This window comes from Coenobita brevimanus, chromosome 105 (genome assembly GCF_032717465.1).
Source record: "Coenobita brevimanus isolate Jiangsu-jjx chromosome 105, ASM3271746v2, whole genome shotgun sequence".
Lineage (NCBI taxonomy): Eukaryota > Metazoa > Arthropoda > Malacostraca > Decapoda > Coenobitidae > Coenobita > Coenobita brevimanus.
The window spans coordinates 11,098,755-11,125,648 of NC_137058.1; the positions used below are offsets into that span (position 1 = coordinate 11,098,755).

A 26,894-nucleotide genomic window follows, 5' to 3' on the forward strand; every position below is an offset into this window, starting at 1 on the left:
AACTGGGGAGAGGGAGAGAGAAGGAGGGGGTTTGGGTGGGGATGTGAGGAAGGGAGAGGTAGAGGCTAATGCGGGGAGGTGATAATAACAGATGGTGTGGAGGAAAGTCTGAGGAGATGAAGACGAAGGTAAGAGGAGGAATGGGGAGAGGGAAAGAAACTGAGGAGGAGAGGGCATACAAGGAAGGGAAACGGATGAAAGATTTAGGGAACTAGGAGTCAGAGGGAGGGAGAAGGGAAGTCAAAGAGAGGGAAAAGAAGTAAGAGAAAATAAAGGTGGGGGAAGGAATGAAAGGAAGAGAGGAAGAAGGTAAAGGGTGATGGTGAAGGAAATAAAAAGCAAATAAGAAAGAGGGAGTTTGAAGGAGGGGAAGAGGAGCAGGAGACGCGTTGGGAAACGAGGAGGAAATGTTGAGAAGAAATGCTGAAGAAATTATTTGGAATGAAATATGAGGAATGTGTACATTGAAAGGATTAAGAGGAGGGGGGAATCAGGAGGCTGTGAGAGATGAAGGGAGACGAGGTAAGGAGGAGGCTTCCAAAGATACCGGAGTGACTTACAGATCTAGCTTCCTTCCATTATTGTGACTTCTGTTCTCTTTTCAGTAGTTACCTAATACTGGATTCTTTCTATTATATACAGTGGTTAGGAGCGGTAATGTGTAAGAACTGATGCCTGGATCGTCAGATAAAAGTGCACAAGTGGAAGAAGATTAATATGAAAACTGAGTTATGTTTGACTGGAAATTGAAAATAAACTCTCTGTAGCATACAGCCAAATAACTGAGGTGAACAACCTGACGCTGAATAGCAAAACATTTTGAGTCCAGTGTCGGATAGTCATCTACATTTATAAATGTAGATTCATTACATCCATACCCCAGTTCCATTGATATAGTACAGTGTTCAGTCGGTGTTGTACAACTCAACATTGTATTCGGATTTATATATAGCGCATGGTAAAGCAAAGGAATTCTATATTAAATTCTCTCTCTCTCTCTCTCTCTCTCTCTCTCTCTCTCTCTCTCTTCACACACAGACACACACACACAGAGACACAATCTGGCTGCACTATGGGGTGGTACTACTACTCTGCGGCCGGGTTGTGTTAGGAAGAGTACTGCCACCGTATTCCCTGCGTGTCGTAAAAGGCGACTAAAAGGGGCGGGGTGAGGGGACTAGGGACGCCCTCCTCTATTTTTTAGTTCCTAAAAAGAGACAGGCCAGAGAAAGGGATGGGGGATGGAGTTATCCCCGTACCCTGAAGATTGGGTCTATGAATATGCGTGGATGTAGTACGATTGAGGCTAAAAGGGAGGAGATTGGGAGAATGTTTGTGAGAAGAAAGTTGGATGTGTTAGCTTTGAGTGAAACGAAGATGAAAAGGAAAGGGTGAGTCTATGTTTGGAAGTGTGAATGGAAGATTGTCAGGTGTTGATAGAGGAAGAGCAAGAGAAGGTGTGGCCTTGTTAGTGAGTCCGGAAGTACAGCAATGTGTGATTGAATGGAAGGAGGTGTCATCGAGACTGATGTGGGTGAAAGCGAAATTTGAACGTGAGGTGTGGGTGTTTGTGAGTGCATATGGGCCTGGTAGTGAAAGGGATGAAGAAGAGAGGGAGTCTTTCTGGAATGATGTTGATGAGTGTCTGCAGAGTTTTGGAGCGAATGTGAATGTGGTAATGATGGGAGATTTGAATGCTAAAGTGGGAAATGTAGCAGTTGAAGGTGTAGTTGGTATGCATGGTGTGCCTGGAAGAAATGAAAATGGGGAACGAATGATAGAGATGTGTGTTGAGCGAGAGCTGGTGATTGGAAATACGCTGTTTGAGAAGAAAGATATTTATAAGTATACAGGGGTGACACAGGAGGGTGGAAGGGTTGTTGATAGAGCTTTGATGGACTATGTGGTTCTGTCTAGGAATGTAATAGGAAGATTGTCGGATGTGAGAGTTCTGAGAGGGGAGGGTGGAGGTATGTCTGACCACTACCTGGTGGAGGGAAAGTTAAGAGTAGGTAAGAGATGGGTGAGAGCTAGAAGGGTTAGGTGTGGCAGGGAGGTTTTGAAAGTGAGTGAGTTGGATAAAAGAGAGAAAAAGATAGAGTATCAGGAGAAATTGAAAGATGAGTGAAACGCAGTGAAACATCAGGAAAATGGCAGTGTGGAGGAGGAGTGGCAGTTGTTTAAGAGTGCTGTGGTGGGGCATGCGGAAGAGGTGTGTGGTGTGAGACGTGTGGGTGGTGGTGTAAGAAAAGGAAGTGAATGGTGGTGCGAGGAAGTAAGTATGGCTGTGGCTGAGAAGAGACGTGCATATGAAGTGTGGCTGCAGAGGAAGGATGAGATGTCATATGAAAGGTATAAGGAAAAGAGGAATAGGGCGAGAAGGGCTGTGCGTGATGCTAAAGTGGCAGCAGATGAGAGGTGGGGTAGGCGGCTGACAGAGAATTTTCAACAGAACATTTGCCATGTTTTAAGACATTTTCACAGCATCCGGCAACAGTGTCCAGAATCTGAGGCACACACCGGAGTTTCATAACTCAAATTGCAACTGACAGAAAAAACCTGCCTTTTTTTTATGTATGTTAGAACTCGTGTGTTCAGAAAAGTACTACTACTACTACTATTACTACTGTACTACTACTATTACTACTGTACTACTACTACTACTACTATTAGGAATAATAATAATAGTAATAAGTAGGTAAATAAAAAAAAATGTAGAATTAACACGGTAGTAATACTCCCCCTCCTCCAGCTCCAACTACTTCTACTGCTACAACAACTAGTAGTAGTAGTAGTAGTAGTAGTAGGCCTACTACTACTACTACTGCTACTACTAATGCACTGAACGTTCAAAAATTCGAATTCGTAGAGCGACTCAGAGCCACTATTGTAACCGCATTATCACGTGTTGGCCTGGCCTTCCTGCCCTGGGTTAGCTATGAGATTTTCGTTTTCACTCCCAAGACTTATATTTTCTATCTATCGAGAACTTTAAACGTGTAATATCTCCAAAATTACAAATACCCACCAAAAACGTCATAGAGTAATATAGTCTTATCTATGTATGATGAAAGTGTCCTCAAATGTATGAAAAAGCTTTTTGAATCACCTGGTGTATATATATATATATATATACACGTACACGCAGACAAGAGCCTTGTTATTGTTTATTATGTACATATATACGGTATATACACGTACACACAGACAAGAGCCTTGTTATTGTTTATTATGTACATATACATGGTATATACACGTACACACAGACAAGGGCGTTGTTATTGTTTATTATGTACATATATACGGTATATACACGTACACACAGACAAGGGCGTTGTTATTGTTTATTATGTACATATACATGGTATATACACGTACACGCAGACAAGAGCCTTGTTATTGTTTATTATGTACTAACTCTTCCGTTCTTCACTCCGTAGGTCCTCCCGAAGAGCCGGTGTCGTGCTCCCTGGTCCACCACAGCGCCACGTCTCTCGCTGTGACCTGTGTGCCGGGACATGATGGTGGACTTACACAGCACTTCACGACCACCGTGAGTTGGCCTGAGAGCGAAAGAGGAAAGAAGGGGGGAGGTAAAGAGGGTAGAGAGGACAGAGGGAGGGAAGGAGGAATAAAGGGAGGAAGGAATGACAAGGCGGGGAGGAAGACAGTAATGCCGGGAAGTGAAGAATTAAGACAGGAACGTTTATATGTAAAAAAGATTTAAAAAGGAAATAAAAGCGGAAAGCCGGCAAAACTTGTCCCTTCAACAGACAGCAGAACAAAAGGAAAGCTAGACTCAAGAATCGTTTACACTGGGGTTTCTTTGGAGGACACTTAACGTTTAAAAATCTGGCTGTGGGAAAGACATGCTGAGGAAAGCAGTTCCAGAGCTGACCAGGTATTATATGAACGACTGAGAGAACCGAAATGCCATAATTGTTTTTCGTTTTTACGGTCCGCTGGCAATAGAAGAGTTAATGATAGACTTTCCATTAACTATTTCTGTCCGAGAGTCATACTTAGGTATTGTAAACTCACTAAATCCAACCAATAAACTTTCAGCTGAGATAAGCTCTTTTCAGCTAAAATGTTAAAAACAGTCTGTGTAACGCTTACAATTTGAGAGATGAATCTTGCTGTTTTATTCTGGTTAATCCGTGGGAATAGTTTTTTTTTTTTTTTTTTCAAGAATATTCCCCCAGTAACCCTGCTTGTCGTATGAGGCAACTAAAAGGGTTGGCGGAGGTTTAGTGCCCCTCCCTGGAAAACAGCTAACTAAAAAGACGAACAAGAAGCCTAGGACAAGAACTGACCAAACGATGACGACCAAGGACCGGACAAAGGACATGGTACGGATCGCGACGTGGAATGTAAGGAGTGTGAATGATGAGGTGAAAGAGAGAGAGATTGTCCAGGTGCTTGAGGGTGCGAAAGTGGATGTATGTGGAGTAACTGAAACTAAAAGAGGAGGAGAGAGAGTAAGAGAATGGGAGTATGGATGGGGTATTTGTGCAGGAGTAGGTGAGAATGAGAGGGCAAAAGAAGGAGTGTGTATTGTTGTGTGTAAAAGATGGAAGAACATGAGATAGTATGGATCAGTTGGCTCAAGGATTGTGTGGGTAAGATTGAAAGTTGGAATACAAATGTGGGCGATTGTGTGCGTGTATGCGCCAACACAAGAGCGTGCAAGTAGAGTGAGAGAAGAGTTCTGGACGAATGTGGAAGTCTGCATGGAAAAGTTTGGAAGGAATGATTGTTTTTGATTGGTGATATGAATGGTGAAGTAGGGAAGGTGAAGGTGGATGGAATAGTTGGTGAGTGGGATGTGCCTGCTGAGATAGATGAGAATGGCAGTGCGTTGGTGGACATTTGTGCTGGGAGGGGGTTGGTGATAGCCAATACCCTCTTCAGGCACAAAATGATCCACAGTTATACATAGCGAGTGATGAGAAAGGTGGGTGGTGAACTGAATGAAAGGACGGCAATGACTGAGTATGTGTGTTTGGATGAAAGGATGTGAAGATGTGTAATGGATGCAAGAGCTTATAGAGGCTGGGAGAGTGGACTTTCTGACCACTACTTGGTGGTGGCCAGAATCAAGATCCAAGTAAGATGGAGAAATAGAAGAAGGGAAAGACGGGAGGACGTAGTGAAAGGTTACAAGAGGATGAGAAAAAGGAAGAATATACGAAAGAATTGGAGGAATGATTGGGTAAGTATGAATTGGAGCAGATGGGGGACGTGGAAGGTTTGTGCAAGATATTCACAGAAGAAATATGTATAGTGTGTGACGTGGTGTGTGGGGTGAAGAGAAGACGGAAGGGGGTGCAAGGAGCAGCATGGTGGAATGAAGAGGTGAGACAGACTGTGGTACAGTCGCCCCAAGAAGTGATGGCAGAGTGTCAGGTTGCTTCGGTCACTCTGCACTGCCGTCCGTTCAATCACAACAGTGAATATAAGGTAAACATTCAATGCCTTCATCAGGTCATATAAAATAAATTATATATTATATTGCACTAAGAATGATGTAAAATGAATAACATGAGGCAGTGATATATTAGAAGTTAACACTTAGTTACCTTTCCGACTTTGAATGAATGTGAAATATATTACTTTGTGCGCGGTGGGCAGTAGGCCTATAACTCCGTGTTCCTGATTTAATTGTTTCTCAGGATTTCAAATACAGATACTCTACTTTTGAAGACCAGTTAAGGAAAATTCTAGTGACTGCAATACACTGCCTTATTTTCATATGCTATGGCTATGATCCAGTAACAATAAGGATGCCATAACAATGAAATTATTCTTCGTAATGGTGCCCTACCTGCGGTAGCAGCAAAACCATACTGCCTTTTATTCCATCTTCCTCTCTCCAATAATAATTATAATTAGCAACTATATTCGCAATCGATGCAAATTATTATTAGTTGTAAGGAGGTATGACAGATTCTGCCTTTTTCGCTTACACTAAGCAATAAACAGGACCAAAACATGAGTTCATAAACTCTTGCACTGCAAAACCACGCACTCTTTACTCCATATTTTAAGCTTAATATCTGTCTTTTTAAAAAAAACTATAATGTCCTGCTGAACAGAAAATGCTGACTTGGGAGTTTTGAACTCAATGATTTGTTTATGAACCTCTGGATTTTATTACTCTTGCTAATCGATTATGCACTGAGGGTATCAGACTGTGACAGAAGATAGCATTCTGCAAGGAGCTCCGACTCTAGACAAACGTCGAGGTTCTTTTTTTATACTTCTTTCACCGAAAGCCCTCTGGCTTATATTAAATAATCCAGAGATTTTTCTTAATGGAAAACTGACCAAAGGCAGTGTAATAACTGCATGTCTTTGAGTAAATGTTATCTCTTTTCATGCGTGTTGATTGAAACATTTAATATAGCTTACTGGCTAACGCCGCCTTCGCACTTTCTGTCGGCGTCCATGGAGACATTGGAAACGGAAATAAACGATTTTAAATTATTCCTTGGTATTGTAACGGAAATTGTTTTATAAATAATAATTACTAATTTTTATTATTTATTGAAGCTCCCTTTTGTTCAGTCTTACTCTGCTAAAAAATTATTGCGTGTTACCATACTAGATTCGAACTCCACAAATTATTCCTGAATGTCCCTGAGCGATAGTTGTGAAATTTCAATTAGTTCCTTTTAGGATTTCTTATTATCGTAACTAACGAACTGCTTCCTACAATTCTGAAATATACAGGTACTTTGACATTGATTTATTGTTTTTTGTAACAATTTTACGTATTAGGTTTCACCTCGTAGAGATGTAACGAAGAGTATGTGCACTGTCACCGCCCGAAAATTTCTGGATACTCCGCCGTCACTTCTTAGGCCGACTGTACAAAAGAATGGATGAGAAATAGGGGCGTGGAAGAAGATGAGAGGTGGAAGAGAGAGTTATATGTAGAAAGGAAGAGAGAGGTGAAAATATTAGTAAGAGAGGGTAAGAAAGGAGTGGATGAGGAATTTGGAAGGAAGTAGAGTGTAATGTGGAGGGACTGTAAGAAAATGTTCTGGAAAGAGGTGAAGAGAGTAAGACAGAGTGGAAGTGACGTTAGCAGGAGAGTGACAGATAAAAATGGTAGATTACTAGTGGAGAAGGAAGAAAAAGTGAGCAGATGGAGAGAACACTTTAAGGAATTGTTGAACATAGAGAATGATAGTAATGCGAGTATAAATGGCTGGGGAATGGCTGGGAGGAGGGAGGTGAGAAGACAGGAAGAAATCAGTAAGATGGAAGTTGTGGAAGCAATGAAGAAAGTCAAACTGGGGAAAGCCCCAGGAATTGATGGAGTGTGTGGTGAAATGCTAAGGAATGGGGGTGAGATAGTAGTAGAATGGATTTGGAAGATGTGCAGATTGGCCTGGGAGGAAGGTTAAGTCCCGGAGGATTGGAAGTTAGAATAATTATTCCCTTGTACAAAGGAAAAGGGTAATAAGAAGTGTGTGGTAATCACAGGGGCATTTGTCTTCTTAGTGTAATAGGAAAAGTGTATGGTAGGATACTTACTGACAGAATTAGGGAAATTACAGAGGAATTAGTTGGAGAAGAACAGGGGGTATTTAGGATGAGAAGAGGTTGTGTAGATCAGATATTCATTCTTAGGTCATTAGTGGAAAAGTTTCTAGAGAAGGGAAAGAAGTTGTATGCTGCCTTCATGGATTTGGAGAAAGCATATGGCAGGGTGGATATACATGGATTTTGGAAAGTATTGAGAATATATGGAGTAGATGGGAAGTTGTTGAATGCTGTGAAGAGTATGTACGAGTATGATGGTGCTAAGGCTGCAGTGTGTGTGGAAGGTGAACTGAGTGAATTTTTCTCTTTGAAGGTTGGGTTCAAATAGGGATATGTCATGTCTCCATGGTTGTTCAATCTATACATGGATGTAGTAATAAAAGAGATACAAAGTAGGGCAGTGGATGTTGGAGTGGCCCTAGTGAGAGAGGGTAGTGTTTGGAAACTCCCTGTACTGTTGTTTGCAGATGATACTGTGTTGTTGAGTGAAGACGAAGGGGAGCTGCAAGGCATGGTGGATGAGTTTAGGAGAGTGTGTAAGAATCGGAATCTAAAGGTGAATGTAGGGAAGAGTAAGGTGATGGTCTTTGAGAGAGATGAAGTCAGTGAATGTACAGCAAGGTTGGATGGTGAGGAAATGGAAAATGTGAGTACGTTTATGTACTCGGGGAGTGTGATGAATAAGGATGGAAGTTTGGAGGGTGAAGTGCTTGAAAGGGTACAACAAGGAAGAAAGGTTGCTGGTCCCTTGAGAGCAGTGATAAAAAACAGGGATGTGAGCATGGTAGTGAAAAAGTTATTACATGACAGTATTGTGATACCAACTCTAACGTATGGAAGTGAAGCTTGGACGTTGTTGGAAGGACACAAGTCAAGAGTGAGAGCAGTGGAAATGAGTTATTTAAGAAGAGCCTGTGGAGTCACGTGGAGAGACAGGCTGACAAATGAAGATATAAAGGAGCATTGTGGTGTGGATGTGGATGTGATAGGGAGCGTTAGGAGGAACACGCTGAGGTGGTTTGGCCATGTGGAGAGGATGGAGGGTGAGAGACTGACGAGGAGAGTGTATGTGAGTGAAGTGGAGAGGGGGAGAGGGAGGGGAAGACCGAGGATGAGATGGAGGGAAGGAGTGGAGAGATATATGAGAGAGAGGGGTGTGAGTTGGGAGCAAGGCAGTGAAATGACAGGAGACAGGGTGACGTGGAGGCAAATTGTTTGTGGCCACCCTGTACGGGATTAAGGAGTCTGGCAATAGATAAATATGTAGAATCTGTTACGTATAGTCAACAGCCAGAGCATTAAAGTCAAAGATACGTTTCTTAGCAGAGGTTATATTTATGCATATTATCTTGTTTCCTAGTGTCCATAGAGTTGCATGGTTTTGACAGAGAATTCACCATTATTCTCCACATTAATAGTCCGGCTTCAGCATGGAGGCAGTCGTCAGTAACAGCAAGTGTAAATACAAGCATACAGATCACTCAGTGCCCTTGTATGTGTAATTAATAAGCTCTGATGTATGAATGAGCTTTGATGTAATGCAATCTCTTTTTTTCTACTTGTTATTGATTTAGAGAGTGCAGTGACGGCTTTACTGTTAATGAGGAAAGATTTTAATCCCTTGATAGAATAGGATTCCCTATATAATATAATTTAGAAGCAGCATAGAAAAATAAAGATCGCATTTTCAAACCCCTTCACTACCAACCCTCTCCTAAACAAAATAAAAAGTCTCGAAGTGGCAAAAACATACTTCAGAAAGCGTTATTACACTGAAAATAAATTACATCATTCCTGCCACCGTCTCACACACACACACACACACACACACACACACACACACACACACTAGGAAGGGAGGCCAATAAGAAAGACACAACCATCAGTGAACTAACAGTGGAATTGAGTACACTTAGGAAGAAAATGAGTGAAATGGCAAGTACAGTAGTCAATCACGAGAGTGTTATGGAAGAGTTCAAAAATGACACAGAGACAGTTAGGCAAGTTAGCAATCTTATTGACCAGAGCAGTGATATTGAGGAGAAGATAACACAAGTGAATGAAGCTGTGCAAAGCTACAAAAATGATGTAGAAACCACGTATGCTGAAATGGTGAAAGTAAAGAAAGACTTAGAAACAAGGGTGGAGGAAAAAAACATTAAAAAGGAGGTGAAAAGAATAATCCAAAACAATCCAAAGTTAGTCAGAGATTCAGTAGAGATAAACAAATCAATAGTAATCACTGGTATAGAAGAGGAAGAAGTTAAAAACAAGCTCACAAGAGACAAAAAGGAGATGGCAAATGTAATGAGCTTACTGAAAGAAGTATCAGAGGAAATCTGTAGTAAAGACATAGAGGAACACAAAAGGTTAGGGAAATACGAGAAAAGCAAGACAAGAACTCTAAAGGTGACTTTCCAGAGTGTAAACACTGTGGAAGAGATACTAAAAAATGCAAAGAATCTTAAGGAAAAAGAGGAGTTCAAAAATGTATGGATAAAATGATGCCTAACACAAGAGGAACTGGAATTACTGAAAGAGAAAAGGGAGGAAGCAAAAACAAAAAATGAGGGAAGATCAGAAGAGGAGAAGAAGAATTTTTTTTTTTACAAAGTAATAGGATTGCAGGTACGAAAGTGGTACACAAACAGGATGGAAGAAAAAGGAGGAAGGTAGTAGAACCATGTCATGACAAGTATATAAACAAGATGATGAAGTTGATGTACTCAAATGTGGATGGAATGGTATCTAAATTACTAGAGATGAATGATTATGTAAGAGAAAATGAACCACAAATAATATGCCTAACTGAAACAAAATTAATACCAAGGATATCAAATGACATACTAAACTTAGAGGAATTCAATATATGGAGAAGAGACAGATATTTAAAAAAAGGAGGAGGAATTATAATATTAACTAAGAAAAATCAAAACGTCAAGGAAATCAAACTAGATATACCATCACAAGTAGAACTGATTGCAGTAGAGATCGACACATCTGAAGGTAAAGTAATTGTAGCCAATTTGTACATGCCACCCAGATCAAACACATGGAAAAGAGACGAATATGAGGACATGGCAGAGAGTACAATTCAGAGTGTAAGATTATTGCTACATAAAATGAAAGAGAAATCGGAAAGAATTATACTAACTGGGGACTTCAATACAAATATAAATTAGAATACTCTAGATATAAATAGCCAAGAAAGCTGTTGGGACCAAAAGCTCCTGGATCTCGTACAAGAGTTTTTCTTAACGCAACATGTGAGGGAAACCACCAGAAAAAGAGGACTTGATGTACCTTCAGTACTAGATCTAATATTTACAAGGCAAGAAAATGATATTGACAGTTTAATATATCACCCTCCACTCGGCAAAAGCGATCATGCAGTACTAAATTATAACTTCAGGATAGCATATGACATAGTAAACAGCAATGATAGTTACAAAAAGAGCCTAAACTATAAAAAGGGAAATTATCAAGACCTAAAGAAGTATTTCTTAGAAGTTGATCGGGAAAATGAGCTTAGAGGACAAGATTTAAATGCTGTATATAAAAATTTTTGTGAATTTTATGAAATAGGAGTCCAGAAGTACATCCCACAGCACAAAGAAGCAGATAAGAAAATACAGAAATGGTTCAATACAGAGTGTAAAAATTCAAAAGAAAGAAGAGATTTGTTGTGGAATAGATACAGAAGACACAATGGTGAAAGGGCGTATAATAATTACAAACAGGCAAGAAACGACTATACAAGAATAAGGAGGGAAGCCCCAAAACAGTTTGAGGAGGATATAATAAATAAAAGTAGTAATCAACCAAAGCTGTTTTACAGCTATATCAGAAGCAAAACTAAAGTAAAAGATATAATACAATCCATTACAGACGAGGGAATCACTTATACACAAGAGAAAGATATTTGTGAAGCACTAAATAAGAATTTCCAATTAGTTTTTACAGAAGAAAAAAATGTTGAGAGGGACTATGTGGAACACGCATGTCCACACATACTACCAGATATACAAATAGCAGAAAAAGTAATACAGGAGGAGTTAAGTAGATTAGACAGAGGAAAAGCAAGTGGTCCTGATGAAATTTCATGTTGGGTATTACGAGAATGTACAAAGGAGTTATGTAAACCATTATTTTTAATTTTCAAGAAATCCTTGAGTCAAGGTAAACTACCTGATATTTGGAAAAAAAGCAAATATTATCCCCTTATTCAAGAAAGGAAATAGACAAAATCCACTCAACTACCGACCAGTATCACTGACCAGTGTTGTAAGCAAGGTATTAGAAAAACTTATAAGAAAAGCTTGGGTAAATCATCTAGAAGAACACAGTATGATAACAGAAAGACAGTTTGGTTTCAGAAAAGGAAAATCATGTGTTACTAATCTGTTGAGCTACTATGACAGAGTAACAAACACAATACAGGAAAGGGAAGGATGGGTGGACAGTATCTATTTAGATTTCAAGAAAGCTTTTGACACAGTACCACACCAAAGACTTTTATGGAAACTGTGCCATCAAGGAGGAATTCGAGGCAAACTGTTTTGTTGGATGCAAGACTTTCTCATAAAAAGAGAAATGAGGACAGTACTAAGAGGAAACTACTCATTATGGAAAGAAGTGACTAGTGGAGTACCACAGGGTTCAGTGCTGGCACCAATCATGTTTTTAGTGTATATAAATGATATAAACAGTAACACTGGAAATGAGAGCCATCTGAATATGTTTGCAGATGATGCAAATATACAAAGGAGAATTACTAACACAGACTCTTGTAAAGAGCTACAAGAAGAATTAAATAAACTTCATGAATGGAGTAGTACATGGCAAATGGAATTCAATGTGGACAAGTGTCATGTAATCAAGTTTGTTAAAAGTGGAAAAAGACCTGATTGGGATTATAAGTTAGGAAATAAAACCCTATACACATCAGAAAGAGAGAAAGACCTAGGTGTGATTATCAATAACAGACTATCTCCTGCTGACCACATCAGCGAGAAGGTAAGGAACATGTATACACTGCTTGCAAATATGAGAATAGCATTCACATACATAAATGAAGACATGCTAAGAAAGATAATAACATCATTCATTAGACCAACCCTGGAATATGCATCAGTAGTCTGGAGTCCTCATCTCAAAAAGCACATAGACAAGATTGAAAAAGTTCAAAGGGCCGTTACAAGATGGATACCAAGCTTAAGAGACCTAAGCTACGAAGAAAGACTAAATAAACTGAATCTACCAACACTACAGGAGAGAAGGAAAAGAGGTGACATGATAATGCTATATAAATGCATATCAGGAAAGGAGAAAATAGACATAAATGATTACTTAACATATGGAGAAGCATCAGCAAGAGGACACTGCAAAAAATTGCATAAGAAGAGAGGTGATAAAGACGTAAGGAAATTCAGTTTCCCAAACAGAGCAATTGATCAATGGAATGCACTACCGAATGAAATAGTGTGTGCCAAAACAATTCACAAATTTAAGGATATGTACGATAAATATGGTTTAAGACACGGGACAGTACGAGCTTGACTCATTCCTGTAAAGATACAATTAGGTATGAACAATTAGGTAAGAACACACACACATCGTGGAGAGCAGACGTCCAGTAGCTGTGCTCTGCTAATACCTAAGTGCATCTACAGTATAGTGGGTCAGGGCCGGCACTAGGCTAAAATAAGAGATGATCCAATATCATACAGTAGGTATAAGCAAAAACGTGAATCCCAAAAGTATATATAAAAAAATCAAAACTCCAAGGAATTTGCTGAGCCATACATCAGGGGAGTTGTGACATCTCACCACGGATGGATAGCAGGGAGATACCAGATTGTAAGTAAAACTTATCTTACTACAAGATGGCATACTTTCTAGAAGTACTTTTAGTATGTAACAGAAAGGATAAAAGTAGAAAATGGAATTATGACATCTACCCAGAAGTGGTTGAAATGGAAAGAAACAATGAATTAGTGGAGAAAGTGAATAGTCTGAAAAAAAAAAAATCAACAGGAAATAGAGGTATTCAGAAAAGAACTACGCCTGCAGAAAAAAACAAGTGAGGAATTGGTAAAGGATATAAACAGAAGAGACACAAAAATACATGAGTTGTCAGTGGAGGTGAACTCTCTGAGAAAGAAAACAAGCGAAATAGGGCGCTCAGTAGTCAGCCATGAGAGAGTTTTGGAGTAGTTCAGAAATCGTACAGCAATAATTAGACAAGCAGGTAGTCCGATAGAACAAAGCAGTCATACTGAAGAGAAGATAACTGAGGCAAATGAACTGTAACTGAGGCAAATGAACTGGTGAGGAACGGCAAAGAGGAATTATAAAGTACTTAAGCAGAGGTCACAAAAGCAAGAGATGGAAACTAAGGTCGAAGCAAAAAGCATGAGAAGTAAAGTGAAAGAAATCATAAGAAGCAACCCAAAGCTGATTAAGGAATCACCTGAGATAAATAAATCTATAGTAATCACTGGTAAAGATGAAGAAGAAGCAAGGGACAGAACCTCTAGAGACCGAAAGATGGTAAGTGTAATGAACATACTGAAAAAAACAAAAAAAATAGAAGACATCTGTGATAAAGATATAGACGAATTTAAAAGGATAGGGAAATATAAGAGAAATAAGTCAGGGTCCCTGAAAGTAATCTTCTAAAGTGTTAACACTGTAGAAGTATTAGAAAATGCTAATAGACTTATTGATTCACAGGAATTCAAAGACGTATTGTTAAAATGATGTCTAACTCAGGAAGAATGGGGATTACTAAAGCAAAAGAAGGAAGAGGCAAAAATAAAGAATAATAAAAAGTCAATTGAAGGGAGAAGTATTGTTTTTTTTACAAAGTTGTAGGCTTACTAGTATAAAAATGACACATAAACAAAAGGGAAAAAAAAAAAAAAAAATAGGGTGGATAGACAAGGATTGTGGAAAGTATTAAAAATATATGGAGTAGATGGAAAGTTGTTGAATGCTGTGAAGAGTATGTATGATGGTGCTAAGGCTGGAGTGCGTGTGGATGGTGAACTAAGCGAATTTTTCTCTTTGGAGGTTGGGTTGAAACAGGGATGTGTCATGTCTCCATGGTTGTTCAATCTGTTCATGGATGGGGTAATAAAAGAGGTACAAGGTAGGGTAGTGGATGTTGGAGTGGCCCTGGTGAGAGAGGATAGTGTTTGTAAACTCTCTGTACTGTTGTTTGCAGATGATACTGTGTTGTTGAGTGAAGACGAACGGGAGCTGCAAGGCTTGGTGGATGAGTTTGGGAGAGTGTGTAAGAAACGGAATCTAAAAGTGAATGTAGGGAAGAGTAAAGTGATGGTCCCTGAGAGAGGTGAAGTCAGTGAATGTACAGTGAGGTTGGATGGTGAGGAATTAGAAAATGTGAGTACGTTTAAGTACTTGGGTAGTGTGATGAGTATGGATGGAGGTTTGGAGGGTGAAGTGCTTGAAAGGGTACAGCAGGGAAGAAAGGTTGCTGGTTCTTTGAAAGCAGTGATAAGAAACAGGGAAGTGAGCATGGAAGTGAAAAAGTTACTACATGACAGTATTGTGATACTAACGTATGGAAGTGAAGCTTGGACGTTGTTGGAAGGACACAAGTCAAGAGTGAGAGCAGTGGAAATGAGTTATTTAAGAGGAGCCTGTAGAATCACATGGAGAGACAGGCTGACGAATGAGGATATAAGGGAGCGTTGTTGTGTGGATGTGGATGTGATAGGAAGTGTTATGAGGAACACGCTGAGGTGGTTTGGCCATGTGGAGAGGATGGAGGGTGAAAGACTGACGAAGAAAGTGCATGTGAGTGTGGTGCAGGGGGGAAGAGGGAGGGGGAGGCCGAGGATGAGATGGAGGGATGGGGTGGAGAGGTATATGAGAGAGAGGGGTGTGAGTTGGGAGCAGGGCAGTGAACTGGCGGGGGACAGGACGACGTGGAGGCGATTTGTTTGTGGCCACCTGAAACGGGAATGAGGTTTCTGGCAATAGATAGATAGATAGATAGACTCAACCAATGACATATATGTAAACACCATGACTTAGTTGATGTACTAAATGTAGATGGAATGATATCCAAATTATTGGAGATAAACCCACACCCCTGACGGAATTCACTCATTTCAGCCAACAAATTCATTATCATAATATTGCTGTATTACACTCTACCAATATGTCAGTACATATTGCTAGTTTCCATTTTATAATACCATACAACCAGTCACCAGTTGCTATATTTATTATATGAAAGATACAGTAACATTTGGAAAGTAAAAGAATACTGCACAAACAACTAATATAAAAAATAACTTCTTTCTAACATTTTTCATTTTCAAATCCTAAGAATATCATAGTCCATGTTTTTGCTGCCTTTTACAACATGCAGGGAACATGGTGGCAGAATTCATCCTCACACAACTTGACCACAGAGTGGTAATATCACCTCATAGTGCAGCCAGATTGTGTCCCTCCCGCCACAGGGGGGGGGGGGCTAAGATACAAATGAATGCGTGTGTGTGGATGAGTAAATTGGGAGTGTGTCGCCCTGTCTCGGCTACCTCCCATTCTTTGAGGGAAGCAGCCTAGGTACATAGGTAGATAGATGTCTTCACATCCCTGTTTTCTTAAATTCCTCCTCCTGCTTCCTCCATTCTTCAATGTGGGTGACGGTCCATAATGCCTCTCGGCTGCCCTGCTGCCATGTTGATTAGTATACTCTATTACTTGTAAATCGAAATGAACAATGTATGCTTGTCTTCTCTGCTTTGATGCCATTCTGTTATATTGTCAAGGGGTGTCATCTGCTGATTGACTGTGCAGACAAGATTGATGTCGTCTGTTTCGATGACTAGTGAGTGCTTTGTATCTCGTGACTGGGAGTCATTTTTTTTTTTTTTTTATGCGAGGAAGAAGGAACCAAAGGCCATGAGCCCACAGTAACAGTTCCCTCCAAGAGAAAAACAAAATACAATAGAGAGCCAAATTCAAGATCCGATCATTTTGATATGCCTGGACACACTGCGTTTGAAAAACTGGAGATCATAGGCAGAAGGAAATACAGATAGAGGGAGACAGTTCCAGAGCTGACCTGTTGCATAAATGAAAGACTGGGAGTAACGGTTAACTCTTGCATTAGAGAGTTGGACAGAAAAGTGATGAGAGTTTGCTGCCAGACGGGTGCTACGCGCCTGTCGTAGAGGTGGAGGAATGCAAGCAGACAGTTCAGAGGAGCAGTGACCATTAAAGTAGCGATAGAAAAGAGATAAAGATGCAACAGTGCGGCGAAGAGACAGAGGTTGAAGGGAGTCAGTAAGAGGAGGAGAGTTAATGAGACGAAAAGCCTTTGACTCCACCCTATTGAGAAGAGCTGTATGTGGGGAGCCTCCCCACACATGAGAGTTGTACTCCACACAGGGGCGGACAAAACCTCTGTATAGAGTCAACAATTGTGCAGGGGTAAAGAAAGAGCGGAGTTGGCTTAGCACACCCAATCTCTTGGAAGCAGATTTTACAAGAGATGTAATATGATCTTTCCAAGATAAGTCCTGAGTAAATGAAATCCCAAGCATGTTCAAGGATGATGCAGGATTAAGCTGAATACTATTAAACATTAATGGGTATACCTGTGGAAGATTTTGTCGGGTTGATAGGTGTAAGAACTGAGTCTTAGATGGATTAAAGACAACCATACTATTTTTACCCCAGTCAGAGATACGAGCCAAGTCAGACATTAGGTGTGCCATAGCCTCATCCCTTGTTTCTTGAAGTAACTGTTGAGATGGGCGTTGCGGGAATCGAATGGAAAGGTGAAGGGTGGAGTCATCAGCGTATGAGTGGATAGGGTTAGATGTACAACTTAGAAGATCATTGATGAATAAAAGGAAGAGAGTTGGTGATAGGACAGAGCTCTGAGGAACACCACTGTTGATAGATCTAGGAGAAGAACGATGGCCGTCTACAACAGCGGCTATAGAACGACCAGAAAGGAAGCTAGCGATGAAGGCACAGATAGAAGGATAGAAACCGTAGGAGGGCAGTTTGGAAATTAAAGATTTATGCCAGATTCGATCGAAAGCCTTTGAGATGTCAAGTGCAATGGCAAAGCTTTCGCCAAAGTCCCGAAAGGAGGATGACCAGGAGTCTGAAAGGTAGGTGAGAAGATCGCCAGTGGAGCGTCCCTGACGGAACCCATACTGACGATTGGAAAGAAGGTTGTGATAGGAAAGATGCCTTAAAATTTTTCTATTAAGAATTGACTCGAAAACTTTTGAAATACAGGACGTTAAAGCAATTGGACGATAGTTGGAGGGTTGGGAGTGGTCACCCTTCTTTGGGACTGGCTGAATGAGAGCAAACTTCCAGCAAGAAGGAAAGGTACAAGTTGACAGACAAAGGCGAAAGAGTTTGCCTAGGCAGGGTGTAAGCACAGAAGCACAGTTCTTGAGAACAACAGGAGGGACCCCATCAGGCCCATATGCCTTGTTAGTACTGAGGCCAGTGATGGCAGAAAATACATCAACTGAAGAAATTTTAATGTCTGCCATGAGGAAGTCAGAGGGGAGAAGTGATGGAGGAACAGCACCGGAATCGTATAAGGTGGAATTGGAAGAGAAAGTCTGTGCCAAGAGATCTGCTTTATCAGTAGAAGAAATAGCTACAGAACCATCAGAGTAGAAAAGAGGAGGGAAGGATGATGAGGTAAAGTTGTTAGAAAGATTTTTGGCAAGGTGCCAGAAGGAGTGGGAAGAATTCGAGTTGGAGAGTTGAGAGCATTCAGTATGGATGAAATTATTTTTAGTAGAGCGAAGAACAGACTTAGCACGATTCCGGTCAGAAACGTAAAGATGATGTGATTTAGGAGTGGGTTGGCTCCGGTACCTTTTGTAGGCCTTCTCCTTGTTGCGGACAGCATTAGAATAAGCGTGATTAAACCAAGGCTTTCTTGCGTTAGTCAAAGGATATGAGAAAGGAATGTATGCTTCCATGCCCGAGAGAATAACCTCTGTAATGCGCAAGGCACACTCAGATGGCTCACGGCCATGGAAGCAATAATCATTCCAGGGAAAATCAAAGAAGTACTGCCTGAGGGCCTCCCAGTTCGTGGCTCCAAAATGCCACAGACGACGTTTCCCTGGAGGGTCCACAGGCCATACCGGAGTGATAGGACAGGTTAAGGTAATAAGGTTTTGATCATAGGAGCCCAACGGAGAGAAAAGATTAACAGAGTAAGCAGAAGGATTAGTTGTGAGGAAGAGGTCAAGTATGTTGGAGCTCTCTCCAAGGCGGTCAGGGATACGGGTACGGTGCTGTACAAGCTGCTCTAGGTCATTAAGGATAGAAAAGATGTAGGCTTGTTCACCAGGTGGATCAGTGAAAGGAGAGGAGGGCCAAAGGTGGTGGTGAACATTGAAATCTCCAAGAATGGAGATTTCAGAGGAAGGAGAAATGGACAGAATGTGTTCCATCGTAGAAGTAAGATAGTCGAAGAATTTTTGGTAGTCAGTAGAATTAGGGGATAAGTAAACAGCACAGATATAGTTAGTCAGAGAATGACAGGAAAGCCGAAGCCAGAGTGTGGAGAATTCAGAAGAATCAAGTTCAGGAACACGAGAGCAAGATAAGTCGTTGCGTATGTATACACAACAGCCACCTTTGGCTTTGAAATGAGTATAGAGAAAGTAGGAGGATACAGAAAAGGGTTTGCTGTCGGTTGCCTCAGACAGCTGAGTCTCCGTCAGAAAAAGAAGGTGAGGTTTAGAGGAGGAGAGGTGGTGCTCAACAGAGCGAAAGTTAGATGAAAGGCCGCGAATGTTGCAGAAATGAAGAAGAAGAGAGTCAGACAGTGGTTCCAGGCACCTCGAGTCGTCACCGGGAGAGGGGCAGATGGCGGGGGCATTTATGGTCCCCCCCCCCCTGGGGACTCCGAGGCTTGATTAATAGACGCCTTTTTTGTTGATTTTTGAATAGGAAGTGTAGTGTGTACTGTGCATGTAGTTTGGTGAAGATAGAGAAATTTGTACTGGAGAGCATGCTGGCCTACTCTCTGTGTAACTGAGACACTGACAAAGTTCAGCAAAGGGGGATGGTCAGGAACTAGTCCTGAGGGCTGATGAAACGGGAGCTCCAGCACTCCCTGTCATCAGCTTTCCATCCACCTCGGGAGTACTGCCCTGCTCGACTGGTGCTACAGTCTACTCCTCTGAATGCCTGTACCTGGTAACTGGGGTTTGTGAGGGTTGGCAAACTCCTTTCTACAACTTGATCTTTGAGTGCTAAGACACAGAGTAATTTTTGAGTACATTGCATTTTTCTGGAAAAAAAAATGCGTCTTATCATACATGAAATACGGTATGTTAAGACAATCTTGTGAATTTATAGCTTTGAGCATATAGCACGTACTGTGGTTCCTTATATGCACCAAGGTTTTATGGGGTAATTTTGACTATGATATTAATGCATGTAGTGGCAATAGTTAATACTGTGAACATACTTCACAGATGGAAAGCAACTAGCCAGTGTATTTCATTCATTTAATGATCATTTCAAGCAGTAACCAATAAGATGGTGGGGAATTACAAGCTGTGTCCCTATCCTTTATCATTCTTTTTCTGTTCCTGCCCTCCTGTCTTCGTATTTCTCCCATCTTTCCTGTCACTTCTTATTGCTTTTCTTTCCTTTACAGGTGTCTTTACATTGAGCGACAAGCCAAATGGTTTCCTGTAAGCCAAGAAACCATTTACAACGCTGGGTGGTAACCATATAATCAACCCATACGTGCTCCCTACGTGTCAACAAGTGGGTTGGTGGAGGGTTAGTGCCCCTCCCCGTAAAACAAATAACTCAATGTCAAATGGCCACCCCTTACGGGATTATGGCGTCTGGCAATAGATAGATAGAAAAGACTATACCAAAGAAAAGGAACCTCATATTAGTTGCCTAACAGAAACAATATTAATCCCAAGGATATCCAATGGCTCCTTAAATTTTGAGGAAAATATAATATGGAGAAGTGACAAAAATTTGAAAAACGAGAAGGAGTTATGATATTAACAAAGAAATAACTCCAAGTCAAAGAGATAGAAGTAGATATACCTTCACAAGTAGAATTGATTACAGTACAGATAAACACGTATCAAGGGAAAATAACTGTGGCAAATTTATATATGCCATCCAAGACAAACACATGGGATAGAGGTGAATATGAAGACCTGACAGAAAGTACAATACAGAGTTTAAGAACCCTACAACACAAAATGGAAGGAAAATTCAGAAGACTTATAATAGCTTGATATTTCAACACAAATATAAATTGGAATACTCTAAATGTAAGAAGCTGTGAAAAGTATTGGGATCAAAACTCATTGACTTTAATAATATACAGAAGTGTTTCCTAACAACATGTAAAGGACAACACCAGAAAAAGAGGACCAGCAGAACAATCATTATTGGATCTCATATATACCAGGCAAAAAATGAAACTGACATCATAATTCATCACCCTCCTTTCCGCAAAAGCGACCATGTTAGATTGTAACTTTAGGATAGCATATGATAGTGTTAGAGATAAAGAAAATTACACAAGAGAGGGTAAACTACAAAAAGGGCAACTATCATGACCTAAAGAAGTACTTTATAGAAACTGATCGGAAAAAGGAACTTAGAGGACAAGATATAAATGCTATATATAAAAATTTCTGTGAGTTTTACAAAACATGAGTCCAAAAGTATATCCATCAGCACAAAGAAACAGAAATAGGGATAAAGAAATGGTTTAATACCAAATATGCAAAAACAAAAGAGAAAAGAGATTTGCTGTGGATCAATTACAGACGACAGAAGAGCGAGGAGGCATAAAAAACTACAAACAGGCAAGAAATGATTATGCAATAACAAAGAGAGAAGCTCAAAGGCAATTTGAAGACGACATTGCAAATAAAAGTGCTGATCAACTGAAGCTATTTTACAGCTACATACAAAACAAAACTAAAGTCAAAGATAAAATACAATCATCATAGGTGAGGGAAAATCTATGTCAATGAAAAAGATATTTGTGAAACACAAAAAAAAATCTAATAAGTTTTTACAAAAGAAAGTAGATTTGAAGGAGATGAATATGAACAAGCATACCCACACTGTCATACATAATAACAAATATACGCACATCAGAACAAGAGGTCCAGAAAGGGATGAGTTACTGAATAAAGGAAAAGCAAATGGCCCTAACGAGATTTCAAGCTGGGTATTACATGAATGTACGGAAGAGCTAGGCAGACCAATACATTAAATACTCAAGGTATCTTTAAAACAAAGTAAACTGCCTGACATTTTGAAGAAAGCAAACATTGTTCCCCTCTTCAAGAAAGGAAACAGACAAAATCCACTTAACTACTGACCAATATCACTGACCAGCATCGTAAGTGAGATATGAGAAAAGATGAAAAGGAAAAATTCGGTAAATCATCTGGAAAAACGCAGTATGATAAGAGAAAAGCAGTTCAGTTTTAGGGTCTTTAGATTAGTTTGTCTTTATAATATAAGGTATAAAAAATATAAAACTAAGAAAAAATTTAAAAAAATAAAAATACAAAAAAATAAATAAAATTAAAATTATTATATATATATGTACGTTTGCATGAAAGTGTGTCTGTATGTATGCATGGAAGTGTGTGTGTGTGTGTGTGTGTGTGTGTGTGTGTGTGTGTGTGTGTGTGTGTGTATATATATATATATATATATATATATATATATATATATATATATATGTTTAAATGTATATACATATATATATCCGGCCTTAATAACCAGGGGCTTCGGCCCCAATGGTTGATAGGCCAGAAAAAAAAAAAAAGGAAAATCATGTACTACTGATCTATTAAGCTACTATGATAGAACTGCAGAAACACAACAGAAAAGAGAATGGCACCAGTTATGTTTTAAATATATATAAATAACACAGACAACAACATTGGAAATGGAAGCGATCTAAATATGTTTGCTGATGATTCAAAAATACAAAGGAAAATTACAAACACAGACTCTGGAAGAGAGCTACATGTACAATTAAATACGCTTCATGAATGTAACATTAGGTGGCAAATGGAATTCAGCGTGGACAAATGTAATAAAGTTTGGTAAATGTGATAAAAGACCAGACTGGGATTATAAGCTAGGATGTTCAACCTTAGACATATGAAAAATTAAGACTTAGGAGTGATTATCAGTAGCAGACTATCTCCGGACGACCACATGACAGAGAAAGTATGGAACACGTACTCTTTCCATGTTAATTTCGGAATAGTGTTCATTTATATTAATTAAGACATACTGAGAAAGATAATCATGCTATTCATTAGATCAACTCTGGAGTATGAATCTGTAGTCTCGAATCCACATCTAAAAAAACATATAGATAAGATTTAAAAGGTACAAAGGGCTGCTACAAGATGGACACGAAGCTTAAGGGATCTAAGCTATGAAGAAATGCTAGAAAAATTAAACCTACCAACATTACAAGAGAGAAGAAAAAGAGGAGACATGATTATGTTATATAAATGCATCACAGGAAAAAGAGAAAATAGACAGATGAGTATACAGCCTGTGGGGAAGCAATATCAAAAGTACACTACAAAAAGCTGTCCAAAAAGAAAGACGATAAAGGCGTAAGGAAATTCAGTTTCCCAAATAGAACAACTAATCAGTGGAATGCACAACTGATTGAAATAATGTGTGCCTAAACTAGCCATAAATTCAAAGATATGTGTGATTGGATCAAAACACGGGACAGTAGGAGCTTGACTCTTTCCTATAGGGATACAATTAGGTAAAAACAATTAGGTAAGAAGACACACACACACACACACACACACACACACACACACACACACACACACACACACACACACACACACACACACACACACACACACACACACACACACACACACACACACACACACACACACACACACACACACAGTAGCACCAGTCGAGCAGGGCAGTACTCCCAAAGTGGATGGAAAGCTGATGACAGGGAGAGCTGGAGCTCCCGTTCCATCAGCCCTCGGGACTAGGTCCTGATCATCCCCCTTCACTGAACTTTTTCAGTGTCTCAGTAACACAGAGAGTACGCCAGCATGCTCTCCAATACAAGTCTCTCTATCAACACCAAACTACATGCACAGTGCGCACTACACTTCCTTTCCCCCCTCCCCCCCAAAAAAAAAAAAAAAAAAATCATGGCAGCTCAACACGTGGCTTCGGAGTCCCCAAGGGGGGGGGGACCATAAATGTCCCCATCTTCCGCCCCTCTCCCGGTGACGACTCGAGCTGCTTCGAACCACAGTCTGACTCTCTTCTTCATTTTTGCAACATTTGCGGCCTTTCCTCTAACTTTCACTCTAGTGAGCACCACCTCTCCTTCTCTAAACCTCACCTTCTTTTTCTGATTGAGACTCAGCTGTCTGAGGCAACTGACAGTAGACCCTTTTCTGTATCCTCCTACTTTCTTTATACTCATTTCAGAGCCAAAGGTGGCTGTTGCATATATATACACAACAACTTATCTTGCTCTCGTGTTCCTGAACTCGATTCTTCTGAATTCTCTACACTCTGGCTTTGGCTTTCCTGTCATTCTCAGACGAAATATATTTGTGCTGTTTCCTTATCTCCTGATTCTACTGACTATCAAAAATTCTTTGACTATCATACTTCTACGATGGAACACATTCTATCCATTTCTCTTTTCTCTGAAATCTCCATTCTAGGAGATTTCAATGTTCACCACCACCATTGGCTCTCCTTTCCTTTCACTGATCCACCTGGTAAACAAGCCTACACCTTTTCTATCCATAATGACCTAGAGCAGCTTGTACAGCACTGTACCCGTATCCCTGACTGCCTTGGAGAGAGCTCCAACATACTTGACCTCTTTCTTACAACCAATCCTTCTCCTTACACTGTTAATCTTGTCTCACCGTTGGGCTCCTCCGATCACAACCTTATCACCTTAACCTGTCCTATCACTCTGGCACGGCCAGTGGACCCTCCAAAGATACATCATCTGTGGCACTTTGGAGCTTCGGATTGGCAGGCCCTCAGGCAGTACTTCTTTGATTTTCCCTGGAATGATTACTGCTTCCATGGCCAGGAGCCATCTGAGTGTGCCTTGCGCATTACAGAGCTTATTCTCTCGGGCATGAAAGCATACATTCCTTTCTCATATCCTTTGACTAATGTAAGAAAGCCTTGGTTTAATCATGCTTATTCTAATTCTGTCCGCAACAAGGAGAGAGCCTATAAAAAGTGCCATAGCCAACCCACCCCTGAATCTCATCTTTTATACGTTTCTGCCCGGAATTGTGCTAAGTCTGTTCTTTGCTCTGCTAAAAATAATTTCATCCGTACTAAATGCTCTCAGCTCTCCAACTTGAATTCTTTCCGCTCCTTCTGGCACCTTGCCACAAACCTTTCTAACAACTTTACCTCATCATCCTTCCCTCCCCTTTTCTACTCTGATGGCTCTGTAGCTATTTCTTCTACTGATAAAGCAGATCTCTTAGCTCAGACTTTCTCCTCCAATTCCCCCTTAAATGATTCCTCCATCACTTCCCCCCTCTGACTCCCTCATGGCTGACATTAAAATATCTTCAGCTGATGTATTTTCTGCCATCACAGGCCTCAATACTAATAAGGAATATGGGCCTGATGGAGTCCCTCCTGTTGTTCTCAAGAACTGTGCTTCTGTGCTTACACCCTGCCTAGGCAAACTTTTTCGCCTTTGTCTATCAACTTGTACCTTTCCTTCTTGCTGGAAGTTTGCTATCATTCAGCCAGTCCCAAAGAAGGATGACCATTCCCAACCCTCTAACTATCGTCCAATTGCTTTAAAATCCTGAATCTCAAAAGTTTTCGAGTCAATAAATTCTTAAAAGAAAAAATTTAAAGCATCTTTCCTATCACAACCTTCTTTCTGATCGTCAGTATGGGTTCTGTCAGGGACGCTCCACTGGTGATCTCACCTACCTTTCAGACTCCTAGTCATCCTCCTTTCCGGACTTTGGCAAAAGCTTTGCCATTGCACTTGACATCTCAAAGGCTTTCGATCGAGTCTGGTATAAATCTTTAATTTCCAAACTGCCCTCTTATGGTTTCTATCCTTCTACCTGTGCCTTCATCTACATCTTCCTTTCTGGTCGTTCTGTAGCTGCTGCAAGGCCATCGTTTTTCTCCTAGATCTGTCAACAATGGTGTTCCTCAAGGCTCTGTCCTATCACGAACTCTCTTCCTTTTATTCATCAATGACCTTCTAAGCTGTACAGTTGCGAGCAGATGACTCGAGGCCACCTAGTCCGCCAACATGTTGATGTTTTATCTGGCAACAATGGTAGCTGTGAACTTGACCGAGATTCAGTCTGCTGTCTGGGTGAAATAAACCCAGTGATAATTTGTCAATGTGCAGTTCTAACTGGTCTCCAATCAATATCATACAAGTAAATGTATAATACTGATAATGATTAACGTGTCATACACGTGGTAGATATATTTATAAACATAGTATTACAACACTGACATCCAAATAGTGCTTTGTTCATCCATGTGAGACACACGGGTATCCCGAACATGCAGCTCCATCACCACCTTGGTTTATGACATAGGCACTACGTGACGTCACGTATGGGGGGTGGAACTAGTTGACCCGTTCATGATGATAAACATTTATAGAGAGTAATCGTTCGACTTTATCACTCGAATATTAAAGAAACATTGGTTTTCTCTGTCAAAACAAACCTATTACAACCTTTAATCTCATATACGTTAAATACCACAGCCAACCCCTTGCCCCCTCATCACCCCCATCACACGTCCCACCTCGTCCCGCCCTTCCTCACCCACCACCCTCCATATAACTCCCACACCCCCTACCCCTTGTTCCGCCTACTGTGGTGTGAACCTTTAACTGTCCCACCTGCTTTGGGGTCAGAGGTCGACGAAAGTGAGGTTAACGGTGAGAGATGACTGGCATGACGGTGTTTTTTGTGATAATAATGCTAGGTTGTGGGGAAGCCAATAACCCTATGTCATATCTCTTGAAAACTGGTAAAGGTTGTTTGGTTCACAATGAGAGTCGAACAAAATAAATCACTACCGATACCCGTGTGTCTCACATGAATGAAAGCACCACTATTTGGATGCCAGTGTTGTAATACTATGGTTATTAATATATATACCACGTGTATAACACATTAATCATTGTCAGCATAACATGTTTACTTGCATGATATTGATTGGAGACCAAGTAGAACTGCACATTGACAAATTATCAC

At 40.4% G+C, this 26,894-nt stretch overlaps 1 protein-coding gene across 1 annotated transcript in view; it reads left to right on the top strand.

Moving 5' to 3' along the window:
- Positions 1 to 26,894, top strand: part of LOC145416298 (nephrin-like) — a 555,234-nt gene that overhangs the window by 387,315 nt on the left and 141,025 nt on the right. The window contains exon 14 of the mRNA XM_080285300.1: positions 3,441 to 3,553. Coding sequence (XP_080141426.1) covers positions 3,441 to 3,553 — 113 coding nt within the window. The remainder of the gene's footprint in view (positions 1 to 3,440; positions 3,554 to 26,894) is intronic.